The sequence below is a fragment of the Galleria mellonella genome, unplaced genomic scaffold, assembly GCF_026898425.1.
Source record: "Galleria mellonella isolate WM207_F2 unplaced genomic scaffold, CSIRO_AGI_GalMel_v1 utg213, whole genome shotgun sequence".
Classification (NCBI taxonomy): domain Eukaryota; kingdom Metazoa; phylum Arthropoda; class Insecta; order Lepidoptera; family Pyralidae; genus Galleria; species Galleria mellonella.
In genome coordinates this window covers 1,851,254-1,872,177 of record NW_026442039.1, presented here as the reverse complement: position 1 = coordinate 1,872,177, position 20,924 = coordinate 1,851,254, and the positions used below count along the sequence as shown (strand labels likewise).

The following is a 20,924-nucleotide window of genomic DNA, read 5'->3' as shown; positions in this document are numbered from 1 at the left end:
TAAAATATAACAAATTTTATAGTGATAGGTTAAGCCGTTAAAACGTTAAGAGGTAACAAAATAAATACAAACTTACTTTATAGACCTATGTTTAGTACAAAAAAAACCGAACAAGATCTTTTTTTACATTCTATATAAAAATAAAAAATAATAATAATGAAAAGACCTACCTTTATAAAAGTATAAACATGTTTTTTCCTTACTACTGGCCTCGTATTTTCAACATACTGTATGTCCCAAATTTGTTTGCTAGATGTAGTATCTTGACACAGCAAGCATCGATGAGATTGTTTTCTTGTACAAACGTTGTTTAAAGACTTAGACGTTGATATCTATACGAAATTTAAAATTAATCATTATTAATTTGATTTAGACATTTATGATCTCAATTTGTATATCATATGTACTTCATGGGAATTTCATAGTAGAGGGATGGGTAGCAGCGTCCTTCTTAAAACGATACTAAAATCCTAACTGCGGTTGCCAACCCGCCTACCAAGCGTGGCAACTACTGGCAAAACTTCCCTTATGAAGGTTTAATTTCAGTTAACGGCTGATATGAATATGATGATGTATGTCTAAGTTATTAGCAAACTAGAGTTTTCATTGATAATTAGAATGGAAAACGGGCTGACGGTCCATCTGATGGAAAATGGTAATTGTTGTCTAGATATGAATAGTATGATAGCACCATGGACACTACAGAATGCACTGTGATGTCTGATGCGTTGCAATTCCTAAAGAGTATGTTGTTATGCCGTGTGGTCCCGGCATAGAATGGGTCACTTCTTCATTTCTCATGAGTATCGTAAGAGGTTATAAGGAAACTTAATGGTCAAGAGATAGGCAGCAGCGTCTTTCTGAAGACATCACCAAAGCCTAACTGTGGTTGCCAACCGGTTTATCAAACGTTACGAGTATAGCAGAAATATGATTGGACATAGGTACCCATACAGATAACTTTTGAGCGTGTTACCTTTTAATGCCAGGTAATAAATAAAATATGTCTGCTAATTTATTTACTTAAAATTAAATCTATATTAGCATCTGTATATGCTTTAATTAGTTAATTAGCTGAAATGCAGTGTTCAAGATTGGAATAAATTTTAATAAAAAAAAAAATCACAAAGTATTTAGATAAGTAATGTGAAGACGATAATATTAACCTTTAATTGTTCACTGTTGAACATAAGTGTCCCCCTTGTGGGGGTTTTACTAGTAGTTGTCACGTTTGGCAGGTGGGTTAGCAACTGTAGTAAGACTTCGGTGATGTTTTAACACAGACCCTGCTGTCCATCTCTCAACCATTAAGTTTCCTTAGTCACCTCTTGCAACACCCACGGGAAATTTCAGTAACATAATTGACATTATAAATCTATGTACTGACGTCTCTTTATAAAGATAAACATTTCTTAGATATTAATTGTGACTCGTAGATAAGAATTGTTAAATTATTTTACCAGAGGGAAACTTTGTACAAAAGTCGTTAACTTGGGTACCTCTGTCCCATTCGTGTTTCAACCGTAAAGCAGTTGTGTTTGCATGGCTGTGTTTCGGTTTAAAGGGTGGGATATGGCGTAAATTTACTGGGTACGGAGGAATAACACTTGAGTCCTCAAGAATGGCAACGCATAGGGGGTATCATGGGCGAAACAGTATACTCTGTTATATCCATGGTACTGCTCATGTCATAGGCGACGGTTACCACTTTCCATCAGGTGGACCGTCAGCTTGTTTGCCATTCTAAGTTGTATAAAAAAAAATTGTTAAATCTTACTTAACATTACGAAAAATAATCCATGTAAAAAGCTATGAAATAATCCCTTTCCATAATAACCACTGATGTAAAAATTTGTTATTACTTGTTAATTTGCGGGTTGAATAAAAATTATATAAACTAATTTGTATGCAATCGTTCGGCAGTAGTGTTCATTCGATCCAGATAATATGCATGTTTGTGATGAGGTAACTATTGTACCTACTCGTATTGTAAACACAAGCGATAGATTATGTATCGGAGAATAGTATTTAGAATTATTTTATTATATATCCTTGCTAATGTTATAAATGTGAAAGTTTGGTTTCCTCGTTATCTCTTGGCACTTTAATGATTTAACCAATTGTCTTGAAATTTAGCATATGCGTAATATTTGGGTCTGCCGTGTTCTACCGGCAGAATAGGCCACGCCTTCTTTTCCCGTGGGTGTCGTAAGAGGCGATTAAGGAAGGGCGAGAGACGGGCAGCAGCGTTCTTCTTAAAACATGTCTAAAGCCGAACTGCGGTTGCCAATCGTGGCAACTACTTCAATAAAACCTCCCAGGGGAGGCTTATGGTTAGCAGTGGACAGTTAAAGGCTGATATGATGATAATGATGTAGTATTTGGAATGAAGAAGGATTGTTAATTTTTATTCCTTTCGTTCTTGTGGGAAAAGGCAAGTTTTAAACATAAATATACAGTTTATGTATTACACATATACAACAGATACAGAGTGTAGAGACAGAAATATTATTGTATTAGTTCTTTTATGATGATACCTGTAATTATTGTTATCATGTCGATACTCGTAAATTTTACTATCTTTCTTCTTATTAAAGGGTTCTTAATTCTGCTTTTAGCATTAAATCCGCCATGTACACATATATGTACTAATGAATAAATAAATAAATAAGTAAAGCTGACAGGGATTAGTGGAAGAGAAAAATATACTACAAATATCAATCTCAAATAATATTCATAATTTCATATAATAAATACATATATTTTAATAAATATAAAAAGAGTTTGGGAAATAAATTATTGAATATCATAAGAAAAAATTCGTTCATAAATATACATACAAAAAATTCGTAAAACTTCAATAATTTAAAGTCATTAATTTATAGACCTAATGATTACTCTTATATATGAAAATATGAATTTGTTTATTTTTTATCTATTAGTGCCATAGTGCCTCAGTTGATCGTTATAAAATGTAGGAAGGACACAGATTACATCTTAACCTGATCACCTGTCAGTTAGAACTAGTAAGAAACAAACTATTGATAATTATATTACGGAATTTGTCTATGTGTGAGAGCACACTACATATTATGAAGATTATCTAATTGATTTTGTGCTGTTCGATTGATATTCAACATGTTAACATATGCTAATTGCGTTCACGTGTCAACTGCTCTGTTTTATATTGTACGCAAGGGTTATAAAGATAGCGAAAGTGTGTATCTCCTTTATAGTCACAGTGTGACCACTATATATCCGGACTCGGGTCTGACGAAATCGTCGTAATGGGAATACTAATAGATGTAACGCGGATTACACTGGATGAGGTAAAATAGAAACATTACATAATACAGATGGATACCGGATAGTTTTGTGATTTGATTAAAAAATAAATAAGCAGTAAGTGTTTAGCAGGGGACATTAAAATGGCTAAAATTGTGATGAATGAATAAAATATTGAAAGAAAATATTACGCAGAAAAAGAAGCGGATTTCGTAGAAGTATTATGTATACGCTTCGTGTCTAGAAGGTTGAACTGATTCGCGGACATTAGAGGTTATTTTGATGGATGATAATGGAATGGTGGCCCCGTCAGCGCTAATGGTATATGCTGGTGGGGCGCCAGTGAGGAATGATAGGTAAGGATAATAAGGTAGGTCAGTTAGCCTATCGTGATGAATACATCTGGAATTCAGCACGATGATTTTCCAGGAGGGACCATGACCTGTTTGGAAATAAATGTAAGCAGTATGACTGATAACAATCTCTCCATCTCTGGACAATAGAGGCAAGCTACTTATTTAAATAAATATATATAAAAATATATGTAAAAATAAGAAAAAGGTTTGTATGAAAAAATTGCAACTACATAAGAATTTTATAAACATCTAAGTGAAGATAGATAAACTCTCTGAAAGGTGTATAAATGAAGAATTGTGTCAAAGATATATAAAAGAAAAATGAGGCCAAATGTGGTATTTAATTGCCATATAAATAGAAATCAAAGATGTAACTACTGTATCAATCTGAAATAAAGGGTCACTGTTAATTTTATGTACAGGTTAGGACAAAAATTAGTCTTGTGAGTAGAGTTTATAATGCGATAGGTTACGAAGCTCTCTACCGATATAAATATGTATTTGATTCTCCAATTATTAGTGCGCTCAAGTGGCACCTGATTTGCATTTAAATGAGACATAATCAGGCAATAAATATATTGGAGCTTTTATAATTCACTACGAATAATGATCAGTCGAAACAAAATGACACAGTTTCAATAAATTGTTTAGGTATTTCAGAAATAATGTAATAGTTTTTAAACAATTGCCCAAATGATGATGTAATTTTCAGGGTCCTCATGCGTTTCTTATAAGATTTAAATGTCTGAATCGATTTAAATGTATGAGATCTTACATCATCCAGGGCAACAGGATGCAATTTGTTTTTAATTTTTTTTTGGCAATGCTATCGAGTTTTCAACTGACTTCAAAAGAGAAAGAAAGGTTCTCAATTCGGCTGTCAGTTCTAAACCGATTCAGATAATTCTTTTTTTATCCGAAAAAATACATATAATTAATAAATGTGTTCTGTACTTTATTTTTAAGACCAAATTAACATGCCTTTAATTATTTAATTTGTAGAGCAAAATGTAAGTTTTATTTTACTATATAATAAAATTTTAACTAGATAATATTTAGGCAATATTTAATTTTGTCGGTGTGTTTATTCCAGTATCAAGTAAAACTTACTCTACAAAATTGAAGCGTTTTCATAGTTGTGTTCCTGAAGGTCAAACTTAAAATTCGATTTACATGTTCATTTTAAGACCATATCTAAAAGACTTTCATATTTTATTGACCTATTCTTACTTCTGAAATTCATGTTTACGAAGTAGTGGGCACAGTAATAAATAATAAAAAAAATTTTACACACAAACCAATTATAATATGGTTTGTAAGCTTGCACATACGCTGGTGTAATACTAAACTGATAGCATACTTTACCACTTAATGCAACTTTCTAGAAGTTAAATACTTCTTATTTAAATTATTATTTTTTCTATAAATAACAAATCGATATATTTGTTACTTTTGTAGACATAATAATAGAATATAAGTAATTCGTTTCTAAAATGGGATTCTTTGACAATTGTTAAAGTATGTTATCATTTATTGATTTTATCAGTCAATTGATTGATTTTTTAAATAAAGGTAAAATTGTTATATCAAAATTTTTGATTGTTAAATACACTGAAGTGTCGCAGATTATTTAGATCGCAGTGCTATCCTTAAATCTATGAAATAAAGAAATTATTATAAAACTCAACTAGTTCCATGTTTTTTTTTTCTTTAATTTAATTTAAAAAGGAATTAAAAAAAAAAGAAAAAAATGAAATAAATCTTCTTTTTATATTTAGCATAGATTTAGTATAAAGTTCTATATTTTTAGTATTACGATTGCAACTTTAAACTAAGAACTTAATTTGCACGTAACATAGATTAAGAATTACCTCTAGTAATTATTATCCTTAATCTATGTCTATAGTATATAACGTAGAAGTTAAAGGTGGTATGAAACTATCACAGAATTCAGGATTATAATGATTTTTTGCAATTGTTTACAAAATCTATTTGAAGAGAAAGATTGTTTACAAAATATTTTATTTTATTATTTTTGTTATTTACACTTATGATTCCATATTTCAGGTACTAACTGTTGTATATTTTTATCCTACTCTTTCTTTTTAAATTGCTCTTATTATTAAACTTTTAATTATTTGCTTATTCACTTAACACACATGGTTTAGTTAAATCGTATATTTAAGGAGTTATATAACTAAATATTATTATTCCAAGCAGATACCTGAAAACGAAAACCTAGAAGTGGCCTAGTAAAATTTTTTATTAAAAATAACGATGTTTACTTCGGTAAAATGGACGTTACAGTTGAAAAAGTCGTAATAATTAATTGAAAATTTTTAAAAAATATAGCACAATAGATGCTTACAAAAAAGTATGAAGTACAGTCAGTTCTATCCAGATCTTCCCCCTATTTTTATTCATTAAAAAAATCCAGTCTTTATACATAAACGATTACCTAAACCAATTATAAAACGGGTACGTTTATTAATGTTATGAACTTGCGTTTAGGAAATGATAAAGTAACAACTGAATTGTAACACATTTCGTTTTCATCGCTTTATCTATTACGTAGTGTTATACAAGATTTGAGGTATTCCCTCGTTATTTGTTCTATGTGGTTATACAAAGTTGGATTTCAGTTAAAAAAACGAATAGTCATACTTTTCTCTTTAGCTGATTTCAAATTATTATTTTATTAAACTATTTTTGACATTATTTTTTTTTGGTTTTCTTTTTATACATTCTTCATACCAGATCTGTGAAATTTTTTTTTAATTAAAATTAAAAAAAAATGTCACACCCTGGCGGGGCAGCAATGAGGAATGATAGGTGACGATGGAAGCAGGTCCGTTAGCCCATCGTAACGAATTCCAATAGAATTAACCATGATAGTAGTCAGGGGAAACTGTGTGGAGGTCGACCTGATAGGGTATAATGCTAATAATGGAGAAATTAGATCAAATTACTAATGTTGTTTAACTACACGTCATTGATATACGACAAATCTGAACATATACAGTCCCCAATTAAAAGTATATATATTCAACTTTAAACATATATATATATATATATTCAATTTTCGTATAAAATATATATGCTATCTAGAAACCAGGAGTTTATTATTTCCAGTATATAATACTTTGTTATATTTCTACGATTTTTTAAAATATTTGAGTTCATTTAATAGCAGCTGGTTCTAAACCAGTGCAGGCCGATGAATAGATTTAGTGCGGTTTAATTTTAGTACCAGTTTTTTTAATCTCTAATTCTACATCTGTTTTTAATTTAGTACTTATTTATACTTTTTTTTTCTGTTGTAAAATTATTCTATGCTTTAACAGCAATAGAATCGGGTAATCAACAATTGTGACATATTACATATTATCTCCCGAAATAACGTTACCCAACATCGTTGAATAAGCCATCATGATTGACAAGTGTAACAATTGTAAACTAAACCATAACAGTAGCATTGTTATTCGTATAATGAGATCTTTTGAGTTACTATACCTTTTTTGTACTGACGGGAGTAGTAAATAGATTCTTTGCATTATAAAGAATAACAGAAAACGAAGGAACCAGAGGAATACTTTGTACAAAAGTCGTTTGCTTTTGTACAAAGTCCTTTGTCCTATTCGTGTTTCAACCGTAACGCAGTTGTGTTTGTATGGCTATGTTTCAGTTTGAAAGGTGGGATATGGCAGTGAATTTACATAGTACAGAGAAACAACACCTTAGTCCTCAGGAATGGAAACCCATGGGGGGTATCATGGGTGAAACAGTATATTTTGTTATGTTCATGGGACTACTCATGTCAATAGGCCACGATTACTACTTTCCATCAGGTGGGCCGTCAGCTTGTTTGCTATTCTAAGTTGCATAAAAAAAAGAGCCAGACACAAATCTGTCATCAATTTTATATGGTCAATGCATAAGCCTAAAAACCCATTGGTCTATCCACTCTTATTGGTCTCTTAGAAAAAAAATAGCTGTCGACAATAATTATGAATATGACCAGTGAGCTTGTTGTATCTAAAGCTATTATATAGTTTATCTCATCTCTTGTGCTATATCCATGTTGGAAATTAAGTTATATATATCAAAAGTAACAGTATTTAAACATCGTCGCTTAAAAAATAAAAAAATAAATTAAGATACTAATAAAGACGGCTTTAAACTTTTCCTTTTGGAAGTAGCTTAATAAAATTGTATCACAGAATCAATAAATTTAATAAATGTCACATACACTAATTAGTATTTAGTTTTAAAAGCAAATTACCATGTGTTATAAAAAGCAATAACATACCTATACAATTTTCCTATTTATTCTTCCAGTCGTTAACTGTCTATTACTGAACATAAGCCTCCCCATAAGGGGAGTTTTGTCAGTAGTTGGCACGCTTGGCAGACGGATTGGCAGCCGCAGTTAGGCTTTCAGAGATGTTGTAAGAGGGTCGCTGCTGCTAATCCCTCGCCCTCCTTAATCGATTCTACGACACTCACGGGAAAGGAGGGGGTGGCCCATTCTATGCCGGGGCACACACAGCGATACTAAAACAATACCTATAATATATCACTATACTCAATATTTTTTAGAACTATACAAATTTATTAAAAAAGTATAATATATTACTGATGATCATATTTTATATCAAAGTATTTATTCAGTTAGGAATCCGATTTACTTCGTCGTACTATTTGTTTATAAATTATTTTAAAAACATGTGATAGATACGTTTATAATAATATTTACATAAATTATAATTAAAGGTCGACGAATACTAAAATATTTTTAAAACTGTTCTGTTTAAGAAAGAAAATAACCAATTAATATAACTAATAATCAGGTTATTTGTTATATTTTGCTATTTTAACGTATAAATTACCTAAATATCTATGAATAAAGACATACGTGTTTTATGATGAACGGTTATTCATTATATCTCAATTATCAGAATAAAGTCACTGATATAATTTGCATCCATATAAGTGTAAGAATCCTTTATATATTTCACTTAATAAATATTTTACGCCATTTTATGACTGTAATCTAGCGTATTGTATAATTATAAACTTAAGCTTAAACTTAGCTTTAAGATATACACATACTATATAACTACTATAATGCTATGATACTACATAGATACTATAACTATATAAGATGTATGCACATATACATACTAATGGATATACAAAATTTTAAAGTAAAATAACATAGTTACTTTTACATGAATAATATTAGTAATAATTATATATATAAGCGATTTTATTTCACTGTGAATTAAAGTTTAAATAAATAAATATATAATATTATAAGTATAATCTGTGATTTTATTAATATCAATGACAGCTGATCCTAATGTAGAGATTTATATAAAAAAGGTACAAAGTTGTTAGTTTATTAATATAATACCTGAGTGTTACTGACTTTGTTACAATTAAGATGTAAAAAAGTGAGTTATCCATAGTACGTAATGTGTGTTTGTGCAATGTCTTCTTATATTTGTGATATATTTTTTGTAAATTTAGGATATTTTTAGTCAAAATTTTATCAAGATTACTTGATTTCCCGATTTATTATCTACTTAAGCTAATAGATGCATATTTGTGCGCGTGTGTGTGTGCGTAGGTGTGTGGGAAGAAGAACGGAAGGGAATTATTAATAATAGAGAATATAATAGTAATAATAGCAATAAGGATGTTACAAACATCGTATTAGTCACGCTGGACCAATTGACCTTACTTCATCTTCATCACTTCATCTTCCTATGACGTTCAATGGCAGGGGGCTGCTTAACATCATTAATATTGGTGGAAATACAATTCTATCTACATAAATAGGCATAAATATAGATTTGTAACGAAAATCAAGTTTTTTATAGTATATATAAGTTAAATAGGATATGGTAAATATTCACTGATATTAGAAATTAATGCCTTACTTTAAATTAAAGTATTAATCTAAATGTGACTCTTAAATTATTTTCATCTGCACTGAATTTAGTTCTGGAAATAATTCATCAAAAAAATGGCGATTTTCGTAATATTCTATCGATATTATATTATAGTTCGTACCGTTTATCACGTAAACAGTAATTTTATTTATTAAATTATTTGTTAATAAGATAATGTTACATTTACAGCCTTTGATACAGTATGTAAAACACGCGTCATTTAATAGTTGGCTCACAGATTTTTTACGTTTTTTGACAGCTGGTATGACAGAATAAGAATAATATCTAGTTATTAGATCTAAGACATGGCCATATTTAGTATCTTAATAGCAAAATAAGGCTCATAAAAAGGCATTTAATTTCATATTTACATATATTATTTAATTAAGAAGAAGTCGTTCAACTGGTAACAGCATTGGTTTCGGCATTACGTAGTCCGGTAGAAGGTCCGGATTCATATCTCATCTGCCTTAAAAATTTTCACGCAATATTAATTAATAGTTCTTATATACTATAATAATGAAAAGTTAGTAAATTGCTAAGTATTTAATCATAATATTTTAACAAAATAAATGTGAATATGGGGTATAGCAAACCTAATTTTAGGGTATTGGATGCTGTCGTCCTAACAGTGCATCGCGCTGCACCCACCACCCTAAACCCATCTTAGTATAAATTCACCGTGAAGTTTCACCTACCACATTCGACGCAATACTGTTGATACGGTTGCATTTGTATTCTCGAACAACCCAGCACCGTTTGTGTAGTGATTACATAGAAGCAGTGTTTGTTTTTATAAAAATCAAGGAAATGGCGTTCAAGGTAAGATTATTAAGTGTATAAGCAACTTAAAGAAAATGACTTAATCAATTAACACGGATATATAATTCTGACATAAATTGGACTAATTTATAAAGTAATTTAAATTAGAAAACATTTATAAATCAATTTATGGTTATAGTTAAGCAATCTGAGAAAAAATAAAATAAATACAATTATTCAATTAAGATAGAGATGCAAATACAAAATAATAAATTGATATGATAGTAATTGACATACATAAAAGTCAAATTTATTACTATTATAAAATAGCATTTTCAATTATATAAAACTTAACGCAACCAACATAGGACTAAGCCTTATGGACTACAAAAATTAATAATTTTAATTGTTTCGGTACCGGCCATAATGTCGCTTAACGTTCACACAAAAAAGTTTCTTTTATAAATTTTGTCGCCTTTTTAGTTTTTTTTTTTTTTTTTTGCAAAACAATAGTATTATGACATGATAGATTAGCTGTTTCAATTTATAATAACAGACAGTATGAAAAACAAGAGTTACATCAGTGGATGTAAAAACTTATGGGTGAAGAACATATGGGATTGGAGCGGAATTGTTTCTGTTGACTATTTCGACTGGCAAATAAAAAATTTAGAAGAATAATTTGTGAAACTGACGATTAACTAGTAATAAGAAGGCAATTAAAGGATAAGAGATAAGTATACGGCTCGTTTAATGGTACAGTTACCTGCGGTCGCCTATTGCTAATACTAGGTGTGGAAAGTGTTCCTGACCCTCAAGAATAAAGGACTGCGTATTTTAGTTTCCATCGTGCAAAACTGTGGCTTTTTTGCTTATGCCACTATCTGAATTAAATTTATTTAGAACATAATATATTTTTCTGCTTTGAAGTTTAGTTGATAAAATATATACCAGTCGGCAATTGTTGACTGTCCACTATTGAACATAGGCATCATAAGGGACGTTTGACTAATAGTGGCCACAGAGGTTTTGGTATCACTATTAGCAATAGAACTGTATCATTTACTGTAATATTGTATTGTTTTTAACGATTTTTCAATGGAATATGTTGTCTCTTCAAAAGGCGAAGGAAAAGTACACAATTTATTTTTACTCTGAACTTAAAAAAGAAAAATACGATTTGACATGTCGTAAAAATGACTTGGATTCATTTGAATAAGTGAAATAAATAATTATTAACGAATCACATATACAAATATTAATACATTATTACTTATGATGCCATTTTTTTGATGTTTAGAACTGTTTACCAAAAATATCAAAAGAACAGTTTATATTTTAAAAAATATAAAGATGTAAAGTAAGCAAATATGTTTAGAGTTCTATAATGACAAAAAATATTTTATATACACTAACGGGACTTAATCCTGTCGTGACCAGGACAATCTACGTGAAAACGCCGGTAATAAAGATAAAGGTATGTATCTACTATTTACTTGCAAAAAAGTTTTCATCGCCTTCAGTCCCGATAGTGTATTTAAAATATGTGTAAAACAACGAGAAAGTATACAATAAAAAATCTATCGTGATCAGATTAAAAATTAATATTTTATACTCATTTGTTCAAATTACGAGATAAATACTCATCAATTCTATACAAATCACTTGGGAATCATAACTAGTAACAATTGTTATTATGGAATTAAAACACATTGGAATTGTTGATTTGAACAATGTTACAATTAGACAATGAGATCGAACCGTCAGCGGTTGAACAAAGCGGTGTTTTTACATAGTCACAGTAACTTTCATTAAGCTAGTTATAATAGTTACGTGAAATGTTTTTTTGTTGACTATTATTTGAACTCACTTTTGTTTTCACTTGAACTGCAGTTGAACATTCACATGTGATGTTTTGGACTGATATTATTGATAAGAACAACATTATATGTAAGTTATTCTCTAAACTTTAATTGAAATAATTGAATTAAGTAGAAACTACTATAAGATCGTGTTCCACAAAAAACCTGACTTCAATTGTTTTAAAATCAGTTATTTTGATTACAAAACTAAACTACTGATAAAATTTCTACGGGACTAATTTGTAGGTATATTTTTTTGGATAAAAAGAGTTTTCCAAATCGATTTGTAACTTACGAAGTTATAAGGTAACAAACATAAAAATACATCCAACAACCTCCTTCTTTTTGGAGTCGTTTGAAAATAGATCGATAAACTGATCGTTCTATCTGAGGCTTCTCCTTTAAGTATCACCAGAACCGAGTAAATATATTACGAATTATAATGGTGGACGAAGCAAGGAATAAGAAAGGACCAATAATTTTAACAAATATTCAAATCCTATAAAGCGTCAAATTTTGAGAATAAAGCTTAGACATAGGATTTTTTTAAAACTATTTACACTAATAAAACACGAAATAGGAAATGTAATACTACATAGTAGAATAAATATAATATAGTAAGCTTCTTTAATAATTTAATATAGTAAGCAGTTTCTTACAACACAGTTATTACAAAGATAATCTATTATGGTATATTCATTATCAGAATAATGAAATTATGACGTGACTGACACGGTTAAGTGGTGCGATAATATCACTTTCCATTTTATCATAATTAATTACTAAATAAATTAAATTAAACAGTAATGACTAATAATTATATATTTATCAACAAATTTATTTAGATGCATCAGTAACTTCTATTATATAGGTAGTTCCTCATATACAAACAAAGTACATCTTGTTTGAAATTAAATGATGCATTCTAAACATAATATGCGTATATTCAGTTTTATAAATATTATATAGGTAGTTGAAACCTGGAGCCTTAAAATAATGATAAGGAATTGTAGATTATTCAATTAATTTGTAATGAAATTAGACTTAGATTGTATTGTACCAAAAAAAAAAGATAAGACAGACAAAAGAAATACAATAGATATGTATATATCATAACAAACACACACACACACAAACCGAAAGAGTATACTCTGTTATGTCCATGGTACTGCTCATGTCTATAGGCGACGGTTACCACTTTCCATCAGGTGGGCCGTCAGCTTGTTGCCATTCTAAGTTGTATAAAAAAAAATGTTAATAAAATTTGTTATAGGTGAATTTCAATATTGGCAGAGAAGAAACTCACAAACGATGATTTGTCGATAATTTTCTCGATGTTTTATTTGAAGAAAGACAATGATTTTAAATGTCTTTAGAAGACTCTTGCGTTTACGTTGTGATAATAGTCTATAGTAAAAATTGTTGTTTTTTTCAGACGGTAATACTTGCGTTAATGTTGGTGGCGTGTGCGCACGGTAGACTGTATGCGTTCCTGAGACCCGCCAAAACGGCAGACTCGCAGCCGGCTCCAGCCGCCGCTATCGTGCGTTCACAGCCGAGACTGGGATATGAACACCACCACATACCTGATGACCAACATATTGATTATTATGTTAGTATTCAAATTCATATTTAATTACATGCAAAATGTTCAGCTTCTCTTAGACAAATGACGATCGAACGAGCGATATATATTTTTCGTTAGTGCATGTATGAGAAAAAAAGAAAAAATAGTCGCTGGATGTTGCTATCTTGTTATATTTATTGATAGATTCATTTGTTACTTCTCTAGGAGACAGATCGGTTCTAATTTCTAAAGGTTGCATTACACCATTATCGTAACAAACTTATAAGGCTTTGTAAGTTTAGTAGGTTGTAACAATTTATCATCATATAGGCTCAATGTTTAATTGTAAATCTTGTAGTATAATTAGATATATTTGCACGTTATATATTAGATTTTTCGATTAGATTTCCTTTAGAAATCAAATATACAATTAAACATTATAATTTTATTTTTATGTCATCATCATCATTTTAGCCGTTAACTATCCAATGCTGAAATAAGCCATGGGAAACCATAAGGGGAGTTTTGCCAGTAGTTGCTACGCTTGGCAGGCAGATTAGGAACCGCAGTTAGGCTTTTAGCAAAGGTTTAAGAAGGAAACTGCTGTTCATCTCTCTACCATTAAATTCCCGTAGTCGCCACTTACGACACTCATAGGAAAGGTGGTTTATTCTGGGACCATACGGCCATTTTTTTATACATAATTTTGTGACTTAAATAAAGTCTATATTACCAGATAGATGATATGCCGCTTCAATGATACAAGTGATATTCAACTTATGTGTACTATGTTCCATTCCACAGAGCATTGGTAACTATTACTTGTACGTTGCACTTTCATTCCCACTTTCCTCTTCAGTCTCGACTATTTCACCTAGAACAGTATCTACATATTATATTGTTTTTACATAATTGCGTCAAACCATATTATTAGAGCGTGGTTCATTCACATTTAGAAGTGTTAAATACATTAAAATTAAATATAATCAAAGGTTCCGTACTTATAGCAAACCACAATATGCAAGCTTTCTATAGGTGAAAGAAATTTTAAAATTATTTGAGTAGTTTCTGATTTTATCCATTATAAACAAACAAATAAATCTTTACACTTCATAATATTAGTATAGATATATACATATCTTACATACGTATGTTTCGATTTAAAAGTTTTAAAATTTGTGTTTTGTAAAATTTAGGTCTTTTATTTTTTAATTGCAGTTTTCAGGTTCATAATTTTACAGTAACTTTTGACTTCTTGACTAAATATTACTCGTAAGTATCTCTATATTAAAGCATATAGTTAAGTAACTATTAATATCAGAACCATAAATTTCATGTGATTCTCTGGCTAAAGTGACAAGACAATTTTATTGTTTGATTTTGTTCACTATGAACAAAGTTACTTAAGTATTATTTAAATTACATTTTAATTCAAAGCTTTTGATAACAATTGCAATAAAATCATTATAAGAGTAAATAAATCTCAGCATTTAATTAAATTAGCTGATTTCATTTAATCGTACTTTATTCAAATTAACGACATTTAAGAGGTTATATAACAAAACTATTATAATGTAACATTGTTTTAAAAGTACCAATTAAAAAGTTAATTTTCTAATTATTTTGTAGATGTGAAGTGACAATTTGCAGAAACTACTTCCTGTGCAAGATTCCGCTTGTTGACATATTCAATGAGCGGCTTGTGATACTTTTATGTATGGCACAAAACATAATCGGGAGCGATTAAACATAAAACATAGCAATGACTTAAATATTATGATATATCTTGTATTAGATATTGCAATACATTTATTATTATAGAAATTTAAATATACACAGAATAAAAACAAACAGATTCTTACAACAATTAGGTAATATTGTTGTGTTTTTATATGTAACGTATAATAAATACAAAACATGTAGACTTACACATAAATTAGCATATTTATTAAAACTTTACAATACAATAAATTTGAGTAATGATAATATAATATATTATTGGAGTTATTAAATTATTTCACTAGAAAAAAATTACAAATCGTAATAATGATTACTCTCTGTAATATGAATTTTTTTTAAACCGTTTCTTCTCATATAGATGCCATGTGCCATAGCATAACGCTAGAGTATGGGTTAGAAACCTCGAATTATTACTAAAACCACTCCGCGGTAAAGAAATCTTATCTGTATTTATTAAAAAAAAAAATACTAATTACATTTTGAATTTTACTATTTCTGACCTTGTTATTTTTGTTCGTTTTATAATTTTTTATTTTATTGTAATTATATTGACTCTTTTATTAAGGTACAACAAAAAGTTATGGTTCTAGAATGTATACATTTAATACATTTAATTTCTATATGTAATAAAAGATAAGCTTTTTTGGATATAAAAGAACAAGAAGCAACTGGTACTATGCAAACAAAGCAGCAAAATTTCCTTCCTGTAAAACTAAAAAAAAAAATCGCTCTTCGTTCGTAACATACACAGTATTTTTCGTAACAAAAACTATTACGCAAGCGTAGTGCATGTTGTGAAGATAAATAGTTTCACTATACGCAACAGTGGAATTATGAGGATGTAACTTTAGTTTTTATGTGTACACATTACGTTTCAAATTGGCAAAGCAAATTGGATTGTTATGATGTGAACTTTAATATTTGATTACCTGTTGTTATGTCGTACACATTGTTATCGTTCATTCATTGAAAACCAAAAACTAAGTTGCATTCTCAATTTTTATTACGATATAGAGCGGAACAAAAAAGTTATTATATTATGCTATAAAAATGTGAATTTGACAATAATCGAATTGCCTTGTATTTAATTTAGTAGCAATTATTGGAATTACTTAACGATTTAATGTGTAGTTAATTTCATGTTAGTTATTCATGATAAATTATGTCTCTACAATTATCAATAGGTATTTGGACTTAAAATTAAAGAAATCAATTAAAATTATATTGTCTTTTTATAGGTATTTTAGGTAATTTTATTTTATATTATTTCAATTTAATATTATTATTATTTGTAGGCTAGTATTAAAGTTTTTAAATATTAATATTTGCTGACAGGTAGACAATACATGATAATACTAAAAGCACGAAATTTTACACAGAATTTTTTTATATACTAAAACTGTAACTATGTTATATATGTTAGTATTTTCCAAAAATGCAATTCACAGAAATGGGTGATATCGCCTGCATGCCACTTACGTATTTAATATATAATTTTTTTTACATACAATATATAATAAATAAAAATATGTAAGTTATTATGCAGGCGATTATTTATTTTATTGATATATCATATTTTTTATTTTAAGATATTCATTAACAATGTTACGTTCTAGGCGTATCCCAAGTACGTATTCAAGTATGGCGTGAACGACTTCCACACGGGAGACATTAAAACCCATCACGAGAGCCGAGACGGTGATGTCGTAAAAGGTAATTCAATATTAGTCTCACTATATTTCCTCTACGCATTTCCTCCTTTCGTATTCAAGACAACCTTTGTTTACAAAGCATGCTTTTGTCTCTAGACAACGTGGGGAATTAGATTTTTGATTTACTGTCGAATATTTATTACTCTCTTGCTGTAATCACAATAGTTATATAGTATAGATAAACGTAGATACCTAAATAGTGGAAAAATAATATTACTAGCTATAAAATAATAATTTTATGTGAATTCAGAAAATAGTATATTGGTTGTAAAATAATCTCTTCATGATTAGGCCATAAGTAAATTTAATGATTTCTAAGTTTACTTGTCTACGAAAGTAGACAAGTAAACTTAGAAATCATTAAATATTGTATCTAAAAAAATTTACTTCAATCGTAGCATATTAAAATATTTTGATTTAAAAACTTAACTAATAAATTATTAAACCGATTTGTATAAAACTTCTATAAAATCAATTTGAAAGTTTATCCTTTCAAATAGAAAAGAATTTTCCAAATTGGGTTATAAATGACGGAATTGTGAGGTAACAAACAAAAAAAAAAAATACCACCGAATTAAGAACCTACTTCTTTTTTGAAGTCGATTGAAAAAGAAGGAATTTTGTCTTCCGTTGATTATTAATTAGCATCTCTATCTTTGTCTAATATCTCAGTCTAAATACGAGTACATATTAATTTGTAGATGCCAATTTCGATTGGTTTATTTAGGCTACATTATTTGAGGTTTATCTCATCTTTATTGGTCTTACCTTTTTGATCTATCGGCTGGCTGATTTGTTGATACATTCTTTGGTGTCTAATTATGTTTTACTAAATTTTATTTCTTGCTAAAATATAGCAACTAAGGTAATTTTTTAAATTACAGAGTGCTAACATGAGACAGTAGTTGCAGTTAAAATAATTTATTGTTTCTGGCTTTCAATACTACAAAATTAACTAAATAATTATATGATCTAGATTCTATAAAAGTTCTGATTCAAATAGCGGCTCTATTTGATATCTAGACGTCCAGTGAGTAATTGACCTCTTTCACTAAATTATGCAATTTTTAGTTTTATAGTTGTATAACAAGTATTAATTGACCTAGATTGTCAAAGGATCGAATACCGATGAGGCAAAATTGTTTATCTACTTTAGTCGAATAGAAAAATAAAAAACTTTTTCATTAAATAATATGACACTTCAATTAACTTTATTTACAATTCCATTTTAATAATTATGTTCTATGATTTGATATAAATTTTTATATTACTTTAAATAATTTTATATTTACTGTCAAATATTTAGTGGCATTTATTCATATATTTATATGCAATTTCAGGTCAGTACACAGTTGTGGAGCCTGATGGTTCTATTCGTACTGTGGACTACACCGCCGACAAGCACAATGGTTTTAATGCTGTCGTCCATAAGACCGCCCCAATTTCGCCCCACGAGGCCGCCCTCTTAAACCATTAAAACACACAGGAACCTAGCACCAGTTCACCAATGACTGAGTATTAGAAGAGTTATAAAGACGATTTGTCTTTATTTACATACTTAATGCTCGCAACATGATAATTGTACTATGAGATGGCGATTCTATTAAATCGACCATCCTTTATGGGGTTTTAAATTAAAAATTTGGCCATTCTTTCGTTATCTAGTTATAGTCTATTTAATATTAGATTAGTAAACGTTGTTATGAGCCCGTTGAACAAGAGTTGATCGTTCACGGTTCTCGTTGTTTATTATTTCTGTTATTCTTATATTTATTTATGTTAAAAGTTGTACCTGATTATAACTGTATTGTTTGTTGATAATTTACTTAACAATAATGTTGTTGTAATATTTTGCACTTAATGTTTTTTTATTTAAATCTAAGCATTGTCAATAAAATTGACTGATATAAAAAGTAATTTTATTTCATACCTATTTTATCTTAATTCGAATGTCTCCAATATTTTGTAAAAAATTCGTGTTTTATATTATTAAAAAAACTGCAATAAATTAAGATTAAACAAAAAATTACTTTTAAATTAAATATATAATCTATTATTATATTAGTAACTATTTAACTCAAATTGTTTATTTTCTTGTAATTTGAAATTGAATTCTCAAATCTATTAAGAAGATATAAAAAAAATATTAATTTTAAATTCGCCATCTATAATGAATTTATTTTATTAGTAAACACAAGACTTGCTAAATTACTAAAATAAAGCATATGGTTTATTGGTTTCTTTGTGTGGCATCAGATGGCGTATCTATTAGAAAGAAGGGTTTGTTTCATAAAATAAACCAACTTGACTCGTGTGATATTAGTATAGATACAAAAGGTAATCATCATAATCAGTATAGAAAGATGTCACATATCGCGTAATATAGAAATATGTTATATACAAAAAATATAATTAAAATGGGAAATTTTATATTTTGATTTTGCTTGAAAATGAAAATTATTGTTAATGTAATAACAACGACAAAATTGTTTGCAAATTACATAACGCCATCTAGTCCGAAACTAAGCAGAACTTGCGATATGCGGACTAGACAACTGATGGACATTTAATGCAATTTTATTTTGCGTACACTAAGTAAAGTCATAGTTAATAATAACGTGTATATTAATATGAATAGAATACACTTAGATCAATAAAAATTTGAGGGCCTAATTAATTCCCAACTAGACTTCAATATATTTTTATATTGAAGTCTAGTTGGGAAGGGCAAAAGTACTTTATTGTTAATTCCATGTGCAATGTGCAATTAAACGTTATAGTACATTATATTCAAAGGTCATTAAGACACTTCAAGATTAAATCAGCGGTATTCTTAAACGGCGTTTTGTTTGAATCGAAATGTATTGTACAAAACAAGTTTTTGTAGATTTAAATCTGCATACAATGCTCCTTCCTACACTGATACCGTAAAGGATGTAATTAAGTTTTACTGTAAATGTCCAAAATTGGTTCACATACTTTATTGTTTCATTTCATGATTATTATCAATCAAATGTTGCTGCACTAAATAATTTAAAATGTTTGATTATATACATACTCGTACATACTATTACATCTAAACACAACAGTTTGTAGAACAATTTTTTTAGACATTTAACTTTAAGAGTTGGATGTAACCAATTCGCTTTTATTTTTTGTGCGGTATACATATAACACGATACTGAAACTAATTTTATTAGTTATTTTGAAATAAATAGGATTACTCTTATGTTGTAATTAATTTTTGTCAAGTTTCTAGATTTTCTTTACATTATACAGTCGTATTTTGATGGTAAACGGTCACTGTAGTCTATTGAGTCTATGATACTAGAGATGTCTCACAATCGCGCGCGTGTCGATCCTGAAAAAATCTCAAGACGGTTAATCTTACGACAATTTCGGTAGAATACACAAACATGCAGTTTTTCTATGCAAAGCAAAATCTTTTTTTTTTAATATGATATGCCTGACATGTTATTTGTGCATTTTGTTTTAAAATAAGAACAGTGAGTATTTTAAAATAAGAATAATGACAATCAGTCATAAATTTATCATGATCAAATTCGCCGAATTTTTTGTGTATCGAAATCTTTTTATTTTATTTCTTTTTGCTACTTAGAATGGCAAATAAGCTGACGGCTCACCTGATGGAAAGTGGTAACCGTCGCCTATAGACATAAGTA

The 20,924-nt window shown here is 29.0% G+C and overlaps 1 protein-coding gene across 1 annotated transcript; it reads left to right on the top strand.

Annotated features, from left to right (window-relative positions):
* Positions 1-10,291: 10,291 nt before the first annotated feature.
* LOC113511883 (cuticle protein 19-like) lies at positions 10,292-19,147 on the top strand. Its single transcript, XM_052894559.1, has 4 exons — positions 10,292-10,420; positions 13,658-13,834; positions 17,146-17,242; positions 18,582-19,147. Exons 1-4 carry the CDS (start codon positions 10,409-10,411, stop codon positions 18,716-18,718), a joined length of 423 nt encoding a protein of 140 aa, XP_052750519.1. The 5' UTR covers positions 10,292-10,408; the 3' UTR covers positions 18,719-19,147.
* The last annotated feature ends 1,777 nt before the right edge of the window (positions 19,148-20,924 follow it).

Excerpts from the sequence above, each read along its gene's own strand:
- LOC113511883 (XM_052894559.1), top strand. Across the intron at positions 13,835-17,145 it reads ACCAACATATTGATTATTAT|GCGTATCCCAAGTACGTATT; the intron begins GTTAGTATTCAA and ends GTTACGTTCTAG. Across the intron at positions 17,243-18,581 it reads AGACGGTGATGTCGTAAAAG|GTCAGTACACAGTTGTGGAG; the intron begins GTAATTCAATAT and ends ATGCAATTTCAG.